Source organism: Cebus imitator, unplaced genomic scaffold (genome assembly GCF_001604975.1).
Source record: "Cebus imitator isolate Cc_AM_T3 unplaced genomic scaffold, Cebus_imitator-1.0 Scaffold118, whole genome shotgun sequence".
NCBI lineage: Eukaryota > Metazoa > Chordata > Mammalia > Primates > Cebidae > Cebus > Cebus imitator.
In genome coordinates this window covers 1,445,969-1,464,154 of record NW_016107433.1, presented here as the reverse complement: position 1 = coordinate 1,464,154, position 18,186 = coordinate 1,445,969, and the positions used below count along the sequence as shown (strand labels likewise).

General features: G+C 51.1%; 2 protein-coding genes across 11 annotated transcripts in view; both read right to left on the bottom strand.

Annotated features, from left to right (window-relative positions):
* The window catches only part of NFATC3 (nuclear factor of activated T cells 3), a 163,282-nt gene extending 160,103 nt beyond the window's left edge, over positions 1–3,179 (bottom strand). For all 4 annotated transcript variants that reach the window (XM_017539464.2, XM_017539462.2, XM_017539465.2 and 1 more), the window contains exon 1: positions 2,698–3,179. In XM_017539464.2, coding sequence (XP_017394953.1) covers positions 2,698–2,800 — 103 coding nt within the window. In that variant the 5' untranslated portion in view covers positions 2,801–3,179. The remainder of the gene's footprint in view (positions 1–2,697) is intronic.
* Positions 3,180–8,820: 5,641 nt separating this feature from the next.
* The window catches only part of DUS2 (dihydrouridine synthase 2), a 63,089-nt gene continuing 53,723 nt past the window's right edge, over positions 8,821–18,186 (bottom strand). For 6 of the 7 annotated variants that reach the window (XM_017539455.2, XM_017539454.2, XM_037742315.1 and 3 more), the window contains 7 exons: positions 17,379–17,465; positions 16,432–16,600; positions 13,724–13,845; positions 12,325–12,474; positions 11,108–11,195; positions 9,629–9,702; positions 8,824–9,393 (listed from right to left, as the gene is read on the bottom strand). In XM_017539455.2, coding sequence (XP_017394944.1) covers positions 9,156–9,393; positions 9,629–9,702; positions 11,108–11,195; positions 12,325–12,474; positions 13,724–13,845; positions 16,432–16,600; positions 17,379–17,465 — 928 coding nt within the window. In that variant the 3' untranslated portion in view covers positions 8,824–9,155. Of the gene's footprint in view, positions 9,394–9,628; positions 9,703–11,107; positions 11,196–12,324; positions 12,475–13,723; positions 13,846–16,431; positions 16,601–17,378; positions 17,466–18,186 lie in introns of all 7 variants that reach the window. The other variant, XM_017539456.2, reaches the window with a different exon arrangement.

Here is an 18,186-nt window from a genome sequence, read left to right as displayed (position 1 = left end):
AAAAAAAAAAAAAAAAGTATATATACATATATGTGTATATATGTACATATACGTATATAGTGCCTACCGTGTAAAGGCACTGTACTAGGCACTGATAATACAACTGAAAAGGATTACAGACGCCACCCCTGCGCTCAAGGAACTTCCATTCCAGTGAGGAAGAGAATCCAAAAAGAGTTCGGCAAACACACTGATACAACCCAGCAATGATCTGAATTCTACCAACGATTCTATTCTTATTTTCCACTTTACTGCATATATTATCCTAAAATCATTTCGGTGATTCTACTTTGTTCCTTCAAACTACATAATCATAATAATGCTTAGTAAAATGAAAACTAATTTTGTGAACAATTAATTTTGAAAACTTAGCTGTGAATATATCACATCCTCCTCAATAGAATTTCAAAATTAATTGCTACGTGTTCATAGCAGCACTATTCACAATAGCCAAAAGGCGGAAAAAGCCCAAAGGTCCATCAAGTGGTAAACAAATTGTGTTCCTTTATACACACACACGATGGAATATTACTCAGCCACAGAAAGGAATGAGGTCGTCAGACACAAACGTTCACATATTATATTATCCTATTTATATAAAATATCCAGAATAGGTACCACAGAGACAGATCCCAGACTGGTAGCTGCAAGGGGTTGTGCGGAGGCAAGAGAAAATGGGGAGCAACTGTTTAATGGGTGCTGAGTTTTCCTTCGGATGAAAATGTTTTAGAACTAGACCAAAGCAGTAGCTGTACAACACCGAATGCACTAAATTGTTCACTTTAAGACGGTTTGTTTCATATGTATTTTGCCTTAATATTGGAAAAAAACTTGTAAAAAAAATTACCAGCTTGAATATTTTAAAGTGGACTTTTTGTCACAAATGAAACTCCTGATATTTACCTTTGGAAATTTCAGTTATAAATCAAGTTATACCGATTTTAACTACTTTTAGACCTATTTTAATATCAAAATGGCTTTTGTGTACAGTAAAGACCATTTACAAAGCATTTTCATAGCTTTTAAATGTTATCCAATATTTTGGTTGTATATACAATTACTACTTATACTCAATTCCTTTATTATTCATATGTTTGGTTAACACCCTTACCCATCACATATTTGGTACACAATGTGTTCTAATCAATTTATGCCCAATAAAAGTTTGCTGACATTCAACTATTTATCTTTTTTACAATAAAAATATTCAAACAAGCTGTTTTTCTTTCAAGTCCGGATAATCTAGGTACAATTCAATGCTACACTCTCCACAAATGCCACTTTTCCTGTTTCTTCGTCTACTATAAAATGCATCACCATTCACAGACTTCCTAGTAGCACAGTTATTACTTGGACTATGTGTCTCCTCCAACTATTTCCCAAACTAGTTGAAAAGCCTCAGTCCTCTGCATCATCATAACACTACAAGATCAGTAACAGTAGTTCAATGTAATAGGCGCTCAAACTATGTTAACGGAGTTGAAAATAAACGCAGGCAACACATAGCTATTATGAATTATGTATTACACTGAAAAAGACAACTAGCCTGTGACGACTAAAAGGACCGATAAAACAAGTACCAACTAAAGGATCCTCATGCCTCACTTTCAAGTATGTTAAAAATGGATTTAAATCGCTGAGGAGGCATGTGGGTTCCTGCGACGTGGAAGTGGTGGCGGGCTTGGCTGGAATCAAACTAGCGGGGAACTCCGGGACTCAGGTATGTTTTACAATGCAACTCTCCAGAACAGTCTATTGAACATCAACATGAACATTAAGGAATTTACCTCACACCAGGCAAGAAAAAATAGGGATTGCTCTTATCCATTTCCTTTTTGAAGTTCGCATGCATATGTAATAGGGACACTGAACTTAATGAACCACAGTACTCCAAACCAGGTCACAAAAGAGCTCCAACTCCCCAGTCATCCTGTTTCTATTTCCTGATTGGTCTGACGTGCAAGCATTATGGTGCCCAGCTTTCCCAATTCAAGATTTCCTTTAAAATATCTTCCAAGAAGTTTTTCTTTAAACAAAAATCAACTTCTAGAATTTCTAGGAAAATTATGAAAAAAGCAATCCACTATTTTTAAAAAATCTTTATTCAAGTAAGGAAATTAAGTTTCCAGAAAAATCCCGTTACAGTACACTTCGAATTAATTGTGGGCCATAAACTTGCACAAGTGGACGTTAACTCGAAAGCATTACTCTCCTAGCAAAGTAGACTTAATTATGTTCGTGATTTTTAGAGGGGTCCTATCGTTGAAAAATAAGCATCTTTCAAACGAAAATTTCAAGAAACAACCTAGAATAGATGAAAAACCCAGTGCGCTTACACTTTACAGGGACATTTTCCTTGCAACACACTGGCAAAGGAGGAACAACCAGACGCCACTTGGGCAGCAGCCCGGACCCTGGGCCTCCAAACCCCGAGCGTCCCGGAGTCAAGTTCCCCACTAGTTTGCTTCCAGCCAAGCCCGCCACCACTTCCACGTCGCAGCGACCCACACGCAGCCTCAGAGATTTAAATCCGTTTTTAACTCACCACACACAGGCGCGCGCACACATACACGCACACGCACGCGCACACACTCGGGGTTATCGGTCTCCGGTCATCCAAGGGAACAGGGAGGGGGCGAGAGATCCTGCGAGCGAGAAGAGGGGTTGCTCTTCTTTCCCGTCTGGCCCGGCACCCACCTGCAGGCCGCGAGCCCGGGGGCGGCGGCGCCGACGCCCCGTCCTCGCCAAAGACGAGTTTGAAGTCGAGCTCGTCGTGGGCGCCACAGTTTGCAGTAGTCATCGGCGTGGCCCAAGGTGCTGCGGCTCCTCCTCAGGTGGCGGCGGCTTGCGGCGGCGGCGGCGGCGGCTGCAGCGGCAGCGGCAACGGCAGCAGCTCCTCAGCGCCGCTTCATGTCGGGCCGCGCGGGCCAGGAGGTCGCGACTCCGCAGCAAACTTTCCGGGCGGGGCCCTCGCCGCCGAGCGTTCCGCCCCGAACTAAAGAGTCGGCCGCGCGCCGAGCAGCACCAGGAACGCCAGCCGCCCGCTGCCAGTGCCTAAGCCGCCACTGTCGCCTTAGCCAACGTTCCCCGCCCCCCCCCCCGCCACAGTCGCCGCCACCGCCACCACGGGCGCGCTCCCGCACCCTGCCGCGCGCCCGGCCCCGCCTCCTACGCGCGCCCATCCGGCCCGGCTGCCTATTGGCCACTAGCGCGGCGAACAGGGGCCGGGCCCCGCTCCCTCACAAGCCTATCGCGTAACTCGGTCTACGGGAGAAGGAAGTCACGTGAACACGCAGACCCGAAGAACCCAGCTACTGCTCGGGAGTTGTAGTTCGGCCTGTATTCCCACGGCGTTTCCTTCTACACTATGGGGTATAAGGCCGATTGATTGCTCTACTTGGATAGGGGACCATCGCCGGCCAATGGAGAAGACCCCTTTCCTCATTGGACGGAGCTCATGACGAGGAAAGGGTGCCGAAGCACTGACGTTCTGGGTTCGGTGATGTGGGGGCCTCCTCGTGTTACTCCTGATGGCTGGCTTTAGGGAAGGCATCAGGGCCCGGCTGGTTTACCTGGACGCCGCCCACAATCTCATCCCCCTCACCTCAACTTTAATGTCTGACTCTCCAGAAGGTGGGGACCAGACCGAGAGTCCAGCTAGGTTGGGGCGGAACCGAAGAAGATAGGTTGCGCTATGGGTCCGGAGTCTGAGCTCGCGGTCGCCGCAGGCCCACCCTCTGCGGGGCGGAGCCTGCGCCTAGGCGGCTGGGCCTTTGTCCCCACTAGCGAGTCCCCGCAGCTGATTCCGTGACAGCGTGCGCGTTTGAGGCCTCGGCGAAGCCCAGTGGGCAGGGCCTGTCCCTTGCTGGAAGTTGAGTAGATTGAGCGGGAAAGCCCGTTGTGAGCTCGCGCCAGTCACGGCTCTGTGATCTCTGCATCCTAGTGCATATCCATGAAAGAGGGAAGGATGGAGACGCCCAAATTGGCTGGCTGGCAGTGAAGAGGAAGTGACACCGCCTAAAGAACCGTTTTCGTGATCTGCCCCTCCCGAGCAGCTTGCCTTCCCAAGATGGCCCAAGATGCCTCCTCCTGGGGTCTGGGGTGGAGGCGTCCTTGGGGACTGGGAGCCTGGCTTATTGACCTAAGGCTCCACTGAGGCACAAGGTGGACCGGGAGGTAAGAGAGGCAGGGTGACCGCCTCCCCTAGCTCCGTGCCCCGGGCACAAGGCCCACAGGGCATAGCATCCCTAGAGGCGTGTTGCTGGAGGAACCCAGGGAGCTGTCAGAGACTTGGGTGCAGGTGCGCCCAAGAAATACTGCCCTCTCAGGATACAATAGGTTGTTAAAGAGAGAAGAAGAAAAAAGAAATGCCACTCTCGAGGCCTACAGCACATTTCCACACCACCCACAAAAGCCAGTGGGAAGTGAGGGTAAAGGGAAGCCTCTTGTAGAGGTCTCAAAGTCTGGACTGACACTTGAGCTACCAGGGAGCCCTAGAGGGAGCCAAACTAGACTTTAGGTTAGAAGACAGGGAATGTCCAGAGCATCCAAGACGTTCATCTTGGATTGGTTCATTTCCGCCCAGTGTTCTGTGCCAGTACCTGTGCTGCTCCTGGGGATTCAGAGATGAATTAATAAATTAAGTCTCCCTTCAGGGGTAAGGGAGAGGGGACCAGCAAATCTATAATTACTGTGCAAAGAAATGAGGGTTGTGCCAGAACTCAGAGACAGTTCATAAGCTCACTGGCTGCAGGGCCTTGACAGGGGTGAGTAGGAACTGGAGAGACAGGCAAGAAGGGAGCAAGTTTCATTCCAGACAGAGAACAGATTTCCAAAGACTTGGAAACCAGAAAGTACCTGCAGTGAGCAGAAGCCAAAGGTGGGGCTGGATGAGTGGGCAGAATGCTGCAGGCCACTGCAAAGTGTCTGAACTTTATGCTGACAGCAGTAGGGAGCCGTGGAAGGACTTAGAGCAGGGGATTTACATGGCCAGAATTCTGGGTGGATTACTGGATTTGACTGGGGCAAGGGTGAATGAAGTTAGAGGGAGAAGATAATAGTGGTGAAGGAGAGGAAACAACAAGCATTAGGTGAGTGGAACATCCTTCCCAATAACCTGTCCTGCCTGCAAATCTACAACCTTGAGGGCCTGAGTGTGGAACTTGTAGTCCTCTGCCTTAAGCAGGTTGCCGGCCCACCTATTTGTAACAGGATCCTGATACAGTAAAAGGTCCCAGAGGGTTGGCCAGCTCATCTGAAGTCCCTGCAGACATGACTTCACCCAAACCATGGGATCAGCCATAATCAGACCAGACAGCAGGCAGGAGGGAGGCCCTGGGCCAGTCAGCCCCTCCACTAAGAAGAGGCCACAGAGAAGGTGTAGATGGCTTGAAAAATTCACCCACTCATCAAATGCTCAGCTATGCATCTGTGTTCCCAGCCACTGAGCACCAGAGAACTCTTAGAAGAGGTTACATTGTAGGGACAGTTTCTGGCCTGGGGTAAACTGAGAAGCTACCAAGGAATGGTGAGGGCTGGGACAGGGATTGGCACCAACTGCAGGAAGAGTCACCATGTGTGTAAGAAAGTCAGCAATGGCTGGGAGCTCTGCAGGCTGTGAAGGGGCCTGCGCACACACACACACCGATGTATACATACTCTTTCAGCCCTTTGCCCCAGCCAAGACCAGGACGTCCCCCCATAAGCTCTTCCTCAGGCAGTTCCAAAGCTCCTGCAGGTCATCTGGGTCCACCTCCAGCCCGCTGAGAGCCCTGTGAAACCAGGAGGCCCACAGGACCAGTGCAGTAGGTAGAACCCCAGGGTGGACAAGGGCTATGTGAGTCACCATAAAACCACTCTCCCTGTGTGAATGCTAGCCAAGCCTGGGAATTAGGGAAAGCCATCTTTATCATCAGCTGTCACAGGACTGACCCTAAGCACCCATTGTTGTAGTTCTTCAGTGCCCTCTGAGCCAGGGGAAGGTACGGTTTAGTCTACCCCAGTCCCTTGTTCCACATTAGGCAAAACAGGAGCCTTTGAAGAAATTCAGAGTTTAAAAAACTTCTTCCTCTCCATGCCAAACATCCCCCTTGCCCCAAGCTCTTGGATTCTTCTGTGTCTGCCCCTAGCCCCATGCCAAGGTGGCCATAGGGGACACAGGACTGCCTTTGAGCAGCTCCCAATCTGGGAGGAGAGGATAAGACCAGCCAACTACAATCACAGAAAGTTAGTTGCTGAAGTCAGCACAGGGTGCTGAGAAGACATGGTCAGCACTTTGTTCTCAAATACTGAGGAGTTTGGACTTGGTCCAGAGAGCAGTCTCAGAGAGCCACAAAACAGTTCTAAGCAGAATAACACCTGGAAGGACCCAAGGGTTCAGGACTGCAGGTGGAAGAGATTCTTTGCACACAGCCCAGTCTTTTTGCTGTGGCCTTTGAGAGACCTGCCACCCTCTCCACTCTTACTCTTCCCTCCCTCTCATGCTCGTATCAAAACCATTTGTTCCCCAAACATGATGAGCTAAGGGGAAATCCTCAATCAAGCTAGCTGGAATGGATAAGTGTTGTGGCTACTAGCCCAGGGAGAGGTTTGGGAGTCTAAGTGGCCTAATTTAAGGTGGACACAGTGAGAACAATGGACAAGGCTTTCAGGCCTGACTGTCCCTCCCCCCCAGTCAGTCCCATCCTTGGGCAGGTCACTTTGAGACCAGGAAAGACAATACTGAGGTGTGCTAAAGTGAGATTGAGGACCAACATATTCAACCAGGATCCCTGCCAGACATCCTCAATTACAGAATATATACTAGACCTGCCCCACCTTCCTCCTCTGTGAAGGATTCTCTCCCTAGTGCTTCCCAGGGCCCTCAAAGCCCCCACATTCCAGCCTCTATCTTAATAGCATACCTATATCCCTGCCACTCCTACCCCAGAGCCCAGAAATGAACCTGACCCTGCCAGAGGAGGGGCTTCCGCAGGGAAACCATACTGGTGGGAGAAGTGGCCTGAGATCAAAGCCCAGTTCCACAGGGAAGGTAGATCTTAGTACTCAGTGACTTGGGAGGGGCCACTGTAGCTTCTGTCTGACCAGTTCCAGTAGGAGTATAAGAAAAGGCAAAGGGGGCATTTTGTTTTGTTTTTTATTTATATTTTTTTGAGACAGGGTCTCACTCTGTCACCCAGGCTGAAATGCAGTGGTGCCATCACAGCTCACTGCAGCTTCAACCTCCTGAGCTCAAGAGATCCACCCACCTCAGCCTCCTGAGTAGCTAGGACTATAGGCGCCTGCCACCACACCCAGCTAATTTTTATATTTTTTGTAAAGACGGAGTTTTGGCATGTTGCCCAGCAGGCTAGTCTTGAACTCTTGAGCTCAAGTGATCTGCCCACCTCAGCCTCCCAAAGAGCTGGGATTATAGCTGTGAGCCACCATGCCCAGCCAAAGGAGGCATTTTGACTGAGATTGTTTTTAGTATGAAAAATCAGAAATAAGCCAGGTGCAATAGCTCATGCCTGTAATCCCAGCACTTTGGGAGGGCGAGGCGGGAGGACTGTTTGAGGACAAGGGTTCAAGATCAACCTGGCCAACATAGTGAGACCCTATCTCTATAAAAAAAACAAAAGAAAGAAAGAAATTGTGCCTAAAGCTTGGTGACTGAGACTGGACCAAGCGTCGGTCTTTCTCCTGGGTAGAGACCTTTCTCTGGGAGCACTGGTCTGGGAAGTCAGTTAGGGCACCCTGGCATGGAGTAACCCCATTAACCATGCAATGTCCTATCAAAGGGCCAGCCTATTGTCCTCCAGTCAGCTTCACACAGGCAGAGGACAGCTGATCCCTTCTCAGAGGAGGGCCCTCAGGACAGAAAGGAGTTGAAGTGAGTTGCCCAAGGTCGAACAGCAGTGGCTCTGGGAGGCAGTGGGTAGTGTGGTATCCTTATCTGTACACAGAAAGGCAAGCGTGGGTGGCAGGGTGAATGGGGTCAGTGCTGGGACTGAGACAGAGGCCTCACCCACCAAACCCTAGACTCAGAGGCCAGCAGGGCAGGGGCTGCTGGCTGGCACAGGTGCCTGATCCTGTGTTAAGTTGCCACAAAACAGTGAGGCTCTGACACAGGGAGATGTGGGAGATACAGCCTTGACCCAGAGGGGAATCCTCCCCTCCCCACCACACCAATAGAACCTGGAAAAGGGATGAGAAGCAGCATGTTTACAGCTGAGGAAGCGGGGGCAGGACAGGGCAGGGACCTTTGGTCAGAACGCCCCTCCCAGTAAGCGGGGGAGGCCCCATGAGATGCGGTAGCCGTTTGTTTGCTTCTCACTGCCAGGAGGAAATTAAAGAGAATCTGCCACTTCCTTCCGCCCCAAGTGGGATGAGGAAGGCGGGGGACGGGAGGGACTGTGTGGTGTGATCTGCCAAACATATGGGCCCCAAATTGCTGTCATCAGCAGCCTCCAGTGCCCCACTGCCCAGGGCAGGCACCTCATCAGGTCTGAGCTCCAGGCAGCTGTCAGGCTTGAAGGAGACTCTGGGGATCAGACCAACACTCCCCACCCCACTAGACTAGTCCCTTACTGGGGCACCAGTTGCCCTGGTCCTTCCTCCAGATCCCATATCACCTCTCATCAGGACAGACAATTGATGCCCAGTGCCTTAGGTGTACGGTCAGTAGAATGAGCTTCTTGGGCCTTCCTGGCTTGGCTCCAGTCCAGTGATACCCCATTTCCCACCTCCACCAGACCCAGAGAGATGGGCAGAAGAAAGGTTTTGGGAAGCTTTAGCTCTGCACAGAGGGTGGGAGTAGAATAATCATGCCAGGACACAAGCCCATTTATGAAGATGCCCAAGGCTAAAGCAGCCAGCTGTGGGTGAGGGTAGGGGGTGTCTTTATTGCACAGTACCAATGCCAGGTTGGGGAGGTGCCACCAGAAAAGCTCCTGTTTTCAAAGGGAACTTGACTCTGTCACTCAGATCCACCAAAGGAGCCAGGATCCACCCTTGGGCAGCCCCTGGTCCATGGTCCAGGCTGATGGCCCCTGCTGGGACATCTAACTCCTGCCAGGCAAGACCGCAAATTGTTCAACAGCATCTGGTTCGTGCTGTGGTATCCACAGCCACCTTAGCACCAGACCATGGAGGGGTGACTAGGGCAGGAAGAGTAGTCACCAGCCTTCTAAGGGGCTCTCTTCATCACTTCCCAAGGCCACAAAGGGCTTCTTGCACAGCTCCCCAGGTTGTGCTAGCTCCTGAGCTCTGGAGCCCCCACAGTCTTGGTCAGGAGCCTCCCTCTTTCGCTTGTGCAAGGAAGGGTTCTCCTCACCCAGCCGACCCTCAGGGAGGCCCTGGCTCCGCAGACAGACGATGGCCGCAGCCTGCTCCGCCAGTTTCTTGGACTTGTCCCTGGGCAGATGAGACAGAGGGCAATAAGGCATGTAGGCAGGGTACAGGGCTGTGAGGCCTGACTCTACACACCCTTGGCAGATTCTGACAAAACTGAGTAAGGGGTCACCATCCAGGGATGCCACTGCCCACATATACCATCTGCCCAACCCTCCTAGGACAATGCTGAATGATGGGCAGAATGCCCACTCTCCTCCCCACCCCAAGCCTCCTTCCCTATGATAAGGAAACTTACCACAAGGTAGACTGATACTTTTGTTCAGCAACGGTGACAATAGAAGAGAACAGGCGGTCTACAGGGCGTTGAACCTGGTACAAAGATTAAAGGAAACACATGGCCAGAGAAATGAGCCCTGGAAGCCAACCTGCTGGGGTCAAATTAAAGGCAGATAAAAGGAAGTATTTCCAGCTTAAGTCAAATGAAGGCTGCCTATATCACATGCTCCTCCCAAGCAAAAGTGCCCAGTGCAGAAAGGCAGATGTACAAATAGACAACGACCTCAAGCGTCTGGAGCTGTCATGGACCTGAGCAAAGGCCAGCAGAGCCTTTAGCTGCACATGACTACAGAGCCTCCTGCTGACAGCTGGATAGGCCAGGTCCCCAAAACAAAGAGTCACCAGATGCCAAAAGGGTGAGAAGGAACAAGCTAAGAGCAGAGAAGGCACTGGCAGAGGGACCAGGTGACATGGCTGGGGCAAAGGGCTGCAGGCATGAAACTGGAAGGAGAGAGGCACATGGGAGGGTCTCAGGCTCTATGCTGAGGTGCTGGCTTGATTCTACAGACACGCTAGGGAGCTGCTGACTTGAGGAAACAGAGGTTAGATTTGTTTTGGAAAAGTCACTATGGCAGGGGGACAGACACAATCCCCAGAAGGTATAAACCTCGAGGCCAGAAGATGATTCCAGACAAGGCAGAGCAGCCTAAGGAAGGCACGGCCATGAAGACCAAAGGAAGTGAAGCAAGACTATCTCACGGTTTCCACTCCAGGGGCACCACATCTGGGGCCCAATTTTATGCTCCACTGGCTGAGGCCTGATCCAAAGACATGTCTGGGTCGGGCACAGTGGCTCATGCCTGTAATCCTAGCACTTTGGGAGGCTGAGGCAGGTGAATCACCTGAGGTCAGGAGTTCGAGACCAGCCTGGCCAACATGGTGAAACCCTGTCTGTTCTAAAAACACAAAAAGTAAGCCAGGCATGGTGGTGTGTGCCTGTAATCCCAGCTACTTGGGAGGCTAAGGCAGGAGAATTGCTTGAATTGGGAGGTAGAGATTGCAGTGAGCTGAGATCACACTAATGCACTTCAGCCTAGGCATCAGAGTAAGACTCTGTCTCAAAAAAAAAAAAAAAAAATCAAATAAATAAAATTTTTAAAAAATTAATATGGCTGGCTCATACCTTATAATCCCAGCACTTTGGGAGGCTAAGGAGGGAGGATCACTTGAACACAACAGTTTGAGACCAGCCTGGGCAACAAAGCAAGACCCCATTTCTAAAAAAAAAAAAAAAATACTAATTAGACTAAAGACATGTCTGGCTGAACTGGACAACAGGCCACTATAAGAGGGTGGGGGCTATCAGCAACTGAACTGGCCACCAGCAGTTTCTCCATGCCTACAGAGGGCAAGGCCAGGCTCTAGCCTGGCAAGTTGAGGGCATAAGCTGTGGGAGCACCGTAGCTGGCTGCAGGGCAGGACATAGCCAGGGACTCACCGTTTCATACATGGGCTGTGGCAACTTCTCCCTCCGGCACCACTCTAGCAGGCACATCTTGGGGGTGATCTGGGCTGAGTATGCTCTCCTGGGGAAAGGAAGGGAAGCAGTTGGGGCTCACCCACCATCACCACTCCCTCAGTCAGCGCACTACTCAGCCCCTGATAGGAGCAGCAGAACGAGAGGAACTGAGATACCAAGCTGCTGCCTTAAGGCTTCTATACCTACTCCCATAGGCTCCCATTCCTGTCCCACCAGCAGCTTGGACCTGGGTTTTATTTAAAGGGAAGATAAATTTTGGCATGTTCGCGAAATAGTGGGGAAAAGGGGGAATGAACTCCCAATACTCTGAGGTCCAGCCTGGAAATATAATCTTCAACATCCAAGAAGGAAGCTTGACAGTCAAGACAAAATCAGTAGGGAGTGGGTGGAGGTGGGCAATGGAGGTGACCAGACAATGGTCTCGGGGATCTTGCTCAGCGCCCACCCTGATTACGCCTGCCAAGGGTCAGGATCATCTGCTGAGGCCATGGACGCATGGAATCTGGTTTCAGAGTCAGTCTGTGACAAGGTAACACAGTGACACGGTAGGAGGGGACATATTCCAACTTCCCAGCTGGAACTCTCCCTGCCATCTGACTGCCCAACAGCTATCCCTTCCGCCCCAACCCCCCACACCCCTGCCAGATAAGACTGGCTCCTGTCTGGTCCTGGGGACTGGAGAAAGGCTCAGATCCCAGAAGAGGGCACCATTCGAAGCTGGGTCACAATCTGAGGCATAAGCAGCTTGAAAGGGCACCACAGGGCTGGTGAGGGGCACTGGGTGTGGGTAGGGGCTGCAGAGCCAAATGAGGGCTAGGGTCCTTCTGCTGTTGAGGAGCTCCATGCAGCAGCCAGCTCCTCAGGGCCCTGGAGAAGCACAGACTTTCAGGAACAGGAGACAAGTTCCCCCTGCCCTAAGTTGTGGGAGGGAGTGAGTTAGGGAAAAAGTAGAGTTCAGTCACTGAACTTGGGATAGACTTTCAAGAACTATCTTCCCTGTAAGCACCTTCTATGGGATGTTGCAAATTAAGAACAAGTTTCCAAATCAAGAAGACTTGTGGTCCCTAAGTTTGACATTAAGCCCATATAGCAGATAGTTTGCTGGCCCAGTGGAACCCAAGAGTGCTGGCCCCAGCCCAAGCTGAAGCTAAGCTGAAGCTAAGCTGGAGACCTACCGGTCAAACTTGACAGCCATCTTAATGACACCAGAGGTATCTTCAGCTGGCTCCCTGGTCTCCTCTGAAGTCCTGGCTGAGAGCTTGGCCCGCTGGGCATCCAGCTCCTGTGTGGTCTCCTCATAGAAGGCACCAAGGCCAAAGGCCTCACTAAGGAGGAAGAAGCAGATCAGAGCAAACACTTTAGTGGAGCCAGCATCCAGGCTACTGCAGAAACCCAAGGCCCCACCACTGAGCAACTCCTCTAACATATACATCACACCATCACCGGGGCCTGGCCATCAGAATGTGCCCCCTGCACAGCCCTGAGATCACCCTGGACTAGAAGATGGAAAGTGAATGTGAACCCAAGTGTGGACACTGGAGGGAAGCTGGGCTGGGTAGCAAAGGTTGTAAAGGTCACCCCCACCACCTGCAGTCTCTCTCCTGAGGAGAAGCACACAGATGGTGTCCCCAGCCAGCCATGACTGAGTTGACCAATGCTGATAAAGCACATGGGCCCATGGGAGGAAGAGACAGAGGCCTGACCACTGAGTGGTTCCCCACTTCCTGCCCAGCCACGAGCAGTTATACACGGTTTTCAGCTGACACTGAGGTACCACCCAGAGCTACAGAGTTATACTTTTTCTCTTGAGCTTACAAGGCACCTGGGTCAAACTGATTAAGCTATGTGGGGTAGGGATTGAACCAATGCCATAAGCCAAGGGTGGAAGAAGGGTTCTAGCAAGGGTTTTTTCCTTCTAGGAAACATCTTAAGGGCTGGAAGACTCAAGCGAAGATGGATTCCTGATGGCAAAAGTGATTGAGAAAGGCATCTATGAAAGAGGGAGGCTACAGATCACTCACGTGAGAGGAAGAGAGCCTTCCAGTCAGAGGACCCATTACAAACACAGGTGTGGAGGTCTGGAAGCAGACAGGTAGACAGGGAGCTGTGGGAGTAGTGGCTAGGCCAACTTGTAAAGGGCCTTAAGTGTCAACCATCTGAGCTAGAGCTGCACCTGATCTAGAGGACCAAAGGGTGGCCTCTCAAACTGTAGAGTTACGGGTGTGACTGCAAGCTTAAGCCAGAGGTTCCATTCTACAGCCCAATTCTTCTGACCACTGGTTCCTGGTGGCCTGGCCTGTGACCATCCCATTTATGGAAAAGCCCCTTCCTTTGCATTCTTCTATCCTCCTAATGCCCTAGTTCCCAGAACTCTGCTGATCCATCCAGGGATGGGACATTTCAAAGCTTTCAAAGAATCCTCTTCTGGGAGGCAAAGCTGTACCATCACTCCACTCCTCTACATCCACATCCAGAAGCTGTGTCCCTGGTCCCCTAGTGGAGTCAGCTTAGGGCTTAAAGTCAAACCTGGGCAATGTACACAAGGACAGATGGACATCTCATTGTGCCTCTTACCAAATTTCCCGGGAAGACTGGGCAGCATGGAGCAACCTTCCCTGGGGAGACTCCAACTGTTCTCGTAGCATCTGGCACAAGCAGTACTTAGTGTTGGTATAGTGGTTGTCATACTGCACCGCCTGAGAGAAGAAATGACTCACCTGATGCCCAGGCAGGCTCTAAGGCCTGAGCTATGCTCTAATGGCAGGGAAAGGGGTTCCAAGAAGGCATCAGAGTTCTGTGTGCAGCCAAGGCAATGGGACCCCCAAAAGAAGAACCACCACTGGCCAGGAGCAGTGGCTCACATCTGTAATCCCAGCACTCTGAGAGAACAATGCAGGAAGAGTGCTTGAGGCTAGGAGTTCAAGAGCAGCCTGGGCAACATAAGACTCAACTCTACAAAAATTAAAAACAAAATTAGCCAGGCATGTTGGTACACACCTGTTGTCATAACTACTAGGGAGGCTAAGGCAAGAGAGTTGCTTGCACCCACGAGTTTGTGGCTACAGTGAACTATGATCATGCCACTGCACTCCAGCCTGGGCAACAGAGCAAGACCCTGTCTCTAAACAACAACAACAACAAAAAAAATAGAGTCACCCCGACCTTGGCCATCTACTTCTCCAGATAGTGGTACAAAGCTTGAGGATCACAGCCAAGGCCCACGATCAGGAGCACGCTCTCCTGGACAGCCTGACTGTCCCAAAATGCCGAAGCCCCCTCCTACTTCAGCCACCACAGAGGACCTACTGCTAAGTATTTTCCAGGGCAGGGAGGGGAAACACCAAATTCTGGCATGGAAGGTCCAGTAAAAGGACAGGGGTGAGATTCTTCTATTCCTTCTCACCCGAAAGGGCACCTTCCCTTCCACATCTTGAATAGCCTCTAACTTCCCTCTACATGGGTAAAGCACAACACCATTTAGTTCACATGTGTTACTCATCACTACATTTATCTATACAAGTGTGAGGTGTAACTGTCACCATCACTCCACAGACTATGAAACGAAGGCTCAGGGAGGCAAGATGACTGCCAGGGACACCCACTGGAAGCCAGCTGGCTGGGGGCAGGGCAGGAGAGCAGTAGTGGGTGAAGGTGGCCTTACCCAGCCCTTCAGGACACCCTCCCATCCCCCACCCCTTAGGCTGCTCTAGTAACTCCACCTGGGCCTATGACTTCAGTGCCTGGAAAGGTTCCACAGCATGCTCAGGACAAAGTGGGAAGTAAGTGGGGAAGCCCCGGCCGGGGGCGGAAAGTCCTTGATTCAGCTTGTTTGGGAAGAAGGCACCTGGCTGGACCAGAAGCAGCCCTGCCTATGCTTGAAAGCCGCTCCCTTTCTCTGTGATAACACATCCTCTTGAGGAGCTGCCAAGGGACGGCTCAGCAGGAATGATAACATCACCTTTCACCCAGTGAGCAAGCTCAGTGCTGCTTAGCACATCTTCTTGGCCACAGACTTGCCAGCTGGCCAAAAAGCTGGACAGCTGACCTGGGCTGGGGCAAGCCCTCCCTTGCCATGGAGCTATCCCAGACCATTGGAGAGCTGGTGGTCACCTACTTACCCAGCAGGACACCAGAACCAAGGGTGAGGGCTGCAGCATTAAACAGGACATAGGACAAAGGCTGCCCAGCTCTGGACACGGACCTCAGGGCATCTTACCATCCCAGCTTGCACAGCCATGGGAACACTCACATACCATGGCAGCCACAGGCACTCCCAGGCAGGAATGGACCCTAGGACTGAGGAAGGGATGGAACTCTGCTCTGGGCAATGGCTGTACCCTCTGCTCGACTCAATTCACTGAAGAATTTCAGGACCACTCACTGCCTCTCCCTGTAGACATGTGCAGCTGATCATAGTCCCACAGAGTTCCAGAGCAAGTGAACTCTTCATTTTCTTTTATAGGGAAATGCCATTGGCACTACCATCGAACTCTCAATAAGAAGAAAGTGGTTTAGAAAAGGCCAGTCCTAGCCTGGGCAACATAGAAAGACCTCATCTCTATAAAAAAATTAAAAAATAAAAATTAGCTGAGTGTGCGGGCACATGTCTGTAGTCCCAGCTACTTGGAAGGCTGAGGCAGGAGGATCACTTGAGTCCAAGAGGTCAAGACTGCAGTGAGTCATGATTATGCCACTAGGCTCATGCTTGGGCAACAGAGCAAGACCCTATCTCAAAAAAAAAAAAACAAAACAAAAAAAACACCTGTTTCCTAAGTAGAGGGTTATGGTTAAAGCATTTGGGGAACCAGCAATAGAAAAATTTTAGAAGTGATTTTGACAAATGAATCAAATCAGGTGAGAAATTTCTCAATGGCTCCTCCTGGCTGTGGCTGCTCCTGAGCCAACCTATAGGCACACATGCCTTCAGTGATGCAGAACCCACAGTCCAAGTGAATGTGCTTTTGTATATGCAGCATGTGAGAAAAAGAAAGATATATATCATGTGTTTGGGGCTCCAACAGCATCCTGGATCTAGAAGGTCCTTGCTATGACCTGCAAACCTCTGGAAGCTTCAGGAAATGGTAGGGGCATGCCCCCCAGCATCCTCTCTTAGCACCACAGCTGGGGAGACCCAATACAGCAGTGAGCTAGTGCAGTTACACTACATGAGCTAAAAAGAAAAGGAGAGGAACAGCAAGCGCTGGGGGCTCACACAAAGTGCTCTCTGCAGGAATGTGGTAGACAGTGAGAAATGCTTGTTTTGAAAAAGTACAGAGACGTACATATCTGATGTATTTCTGCATGACCTCCTCCAGGGGCCGCAGACCCTCCTTAAGAAAGATAGATGGGTTCCACATGGCCGCTCGAGCCACCATCACGGAAGAGGCTGCCGTGGCTTGTCGAAAGTCCTCTATGTCCGAATACCGTTGGATGTGGTCATGAGATCCTCCACTGAAAAGCAACAGGAGGCTTAGGGGTGTCCCAGTCATGGAACCTATCAGCATTTTCAGAAAAAGGCAACTCTCAGATCTGCCACTGATTAACAATGGGAATTTGGCTAAGTCCCTTCAGCTATCAGCGCTTCAGTAAAGTGGAGATTAGAATCCATATCCCGGGGCAAGGGGGCAAAAAAAAAAAGGCGGGGGGGGGAAAAAAAAAAGAATCCATATCCCATTATGAAGTTAGGAGCACTAACTGAGATAATATATGTAAAGTGCCAGGCACTTAACAGGTAATCCAGGAAATTTACTTTCCTTGCCCCTCATCTAAAACAGTGGCTACAGCCAGCCCACATCTGGAGACCTGGGTCTATTACTGGGCTATTGGGGCTACATGAAAACCCCCAAGCTGAATGCACCACTTATATGTTCTCTGAGGGCTAAGTCAAAACCCTGGCGAGGGGAACAGATACCTTAGTGATTACGAGAGGAAGGAAGGAGGCCCAGTTAGGTCATACTTTGCCCTCCCCACAGCCTGCTGCTCCAAGAATCCCCTGCTCCGTCTCCATACATTTCATCAGGAATCAGGTGGCAGCCTCAGTCCAGAGACAGGTATGCAGAGGGGAGGGTCTTAGGTGGCAGCTGAAGCAACAGGGTCTGGGATCTTGTGGGAAGCCGTGCTCTTTCCAAACCACCCCAAAACTTTTCACTCTAGGGAAGGCTGGGCCTGGCTACCACCAGGCCCTTGGCTCTGTGGGACACAGAGTACATGATGAAGAAAAGGGGCTTACTTGGCTATGACAGGAATGGAGACGGTATCAGCAATGGCTTTGATGACTTCACAGCTGACAGGATGCTGAGGTCGCTCCTCCCGCTTCCTTGGAGATAGAGAGATGGGGCTGAGGGCTGACAGTTGAGCACCAAAAGCCATGTCACCACTCACACACGGTTACCTCAGCCAAACCTTATTGTCCTCCCCACTGAACCTCAGGAAGGCTAGGTGGCCATGTGGCCATTAAGGACAGGTGGCAGGGGATGGCTCTCCCTGATCTCTGGAGAAGAACTGTGACGGGCAGGAGTAGCACAGCTCGATGCTGAGATGGCAAGTCCAGCTCTTGGAGGCCTGCAGGAGAGGCCTGGCTGCATGGGGGGTGAGGTGGGTGGCCTAGCTCCCAAGGTCGTGTTGCTCTGCCCTGCTGCCTTCCCCTTGCCTCTGCCAGAGAAGAGGGACAGGGCCATAAGAGTGCTGCCCCTACTGTTCCAGTCCTGCCCTCTTCAAGGGACTGGGAACAGCTGCTGCTGCTCAGACTGGCCACTCCCACACAGCTGCCAATGCCAAAGCCAAGATGCACAACTGATCCTAGGGAGAGGCACCTGAGGGTAGGCCCCACACCCAGGGCAGGCCACAGACCATGGCTGTCACACCAAGGCACAAGGGAGGCAGGACCACAACCTGGGGCCCCTCCTTCCAAGGTCAACTGCAAGTTCTTATGCATGAGTGAGTTTTAGGGCTGCTGATGAGAGGCCTGACCTGAGCTGTGCTCAGAGGCAAAGCAGGCAAGACAGTCGACCAGATAGCCTTGTCCAGCTCTTGTCTGA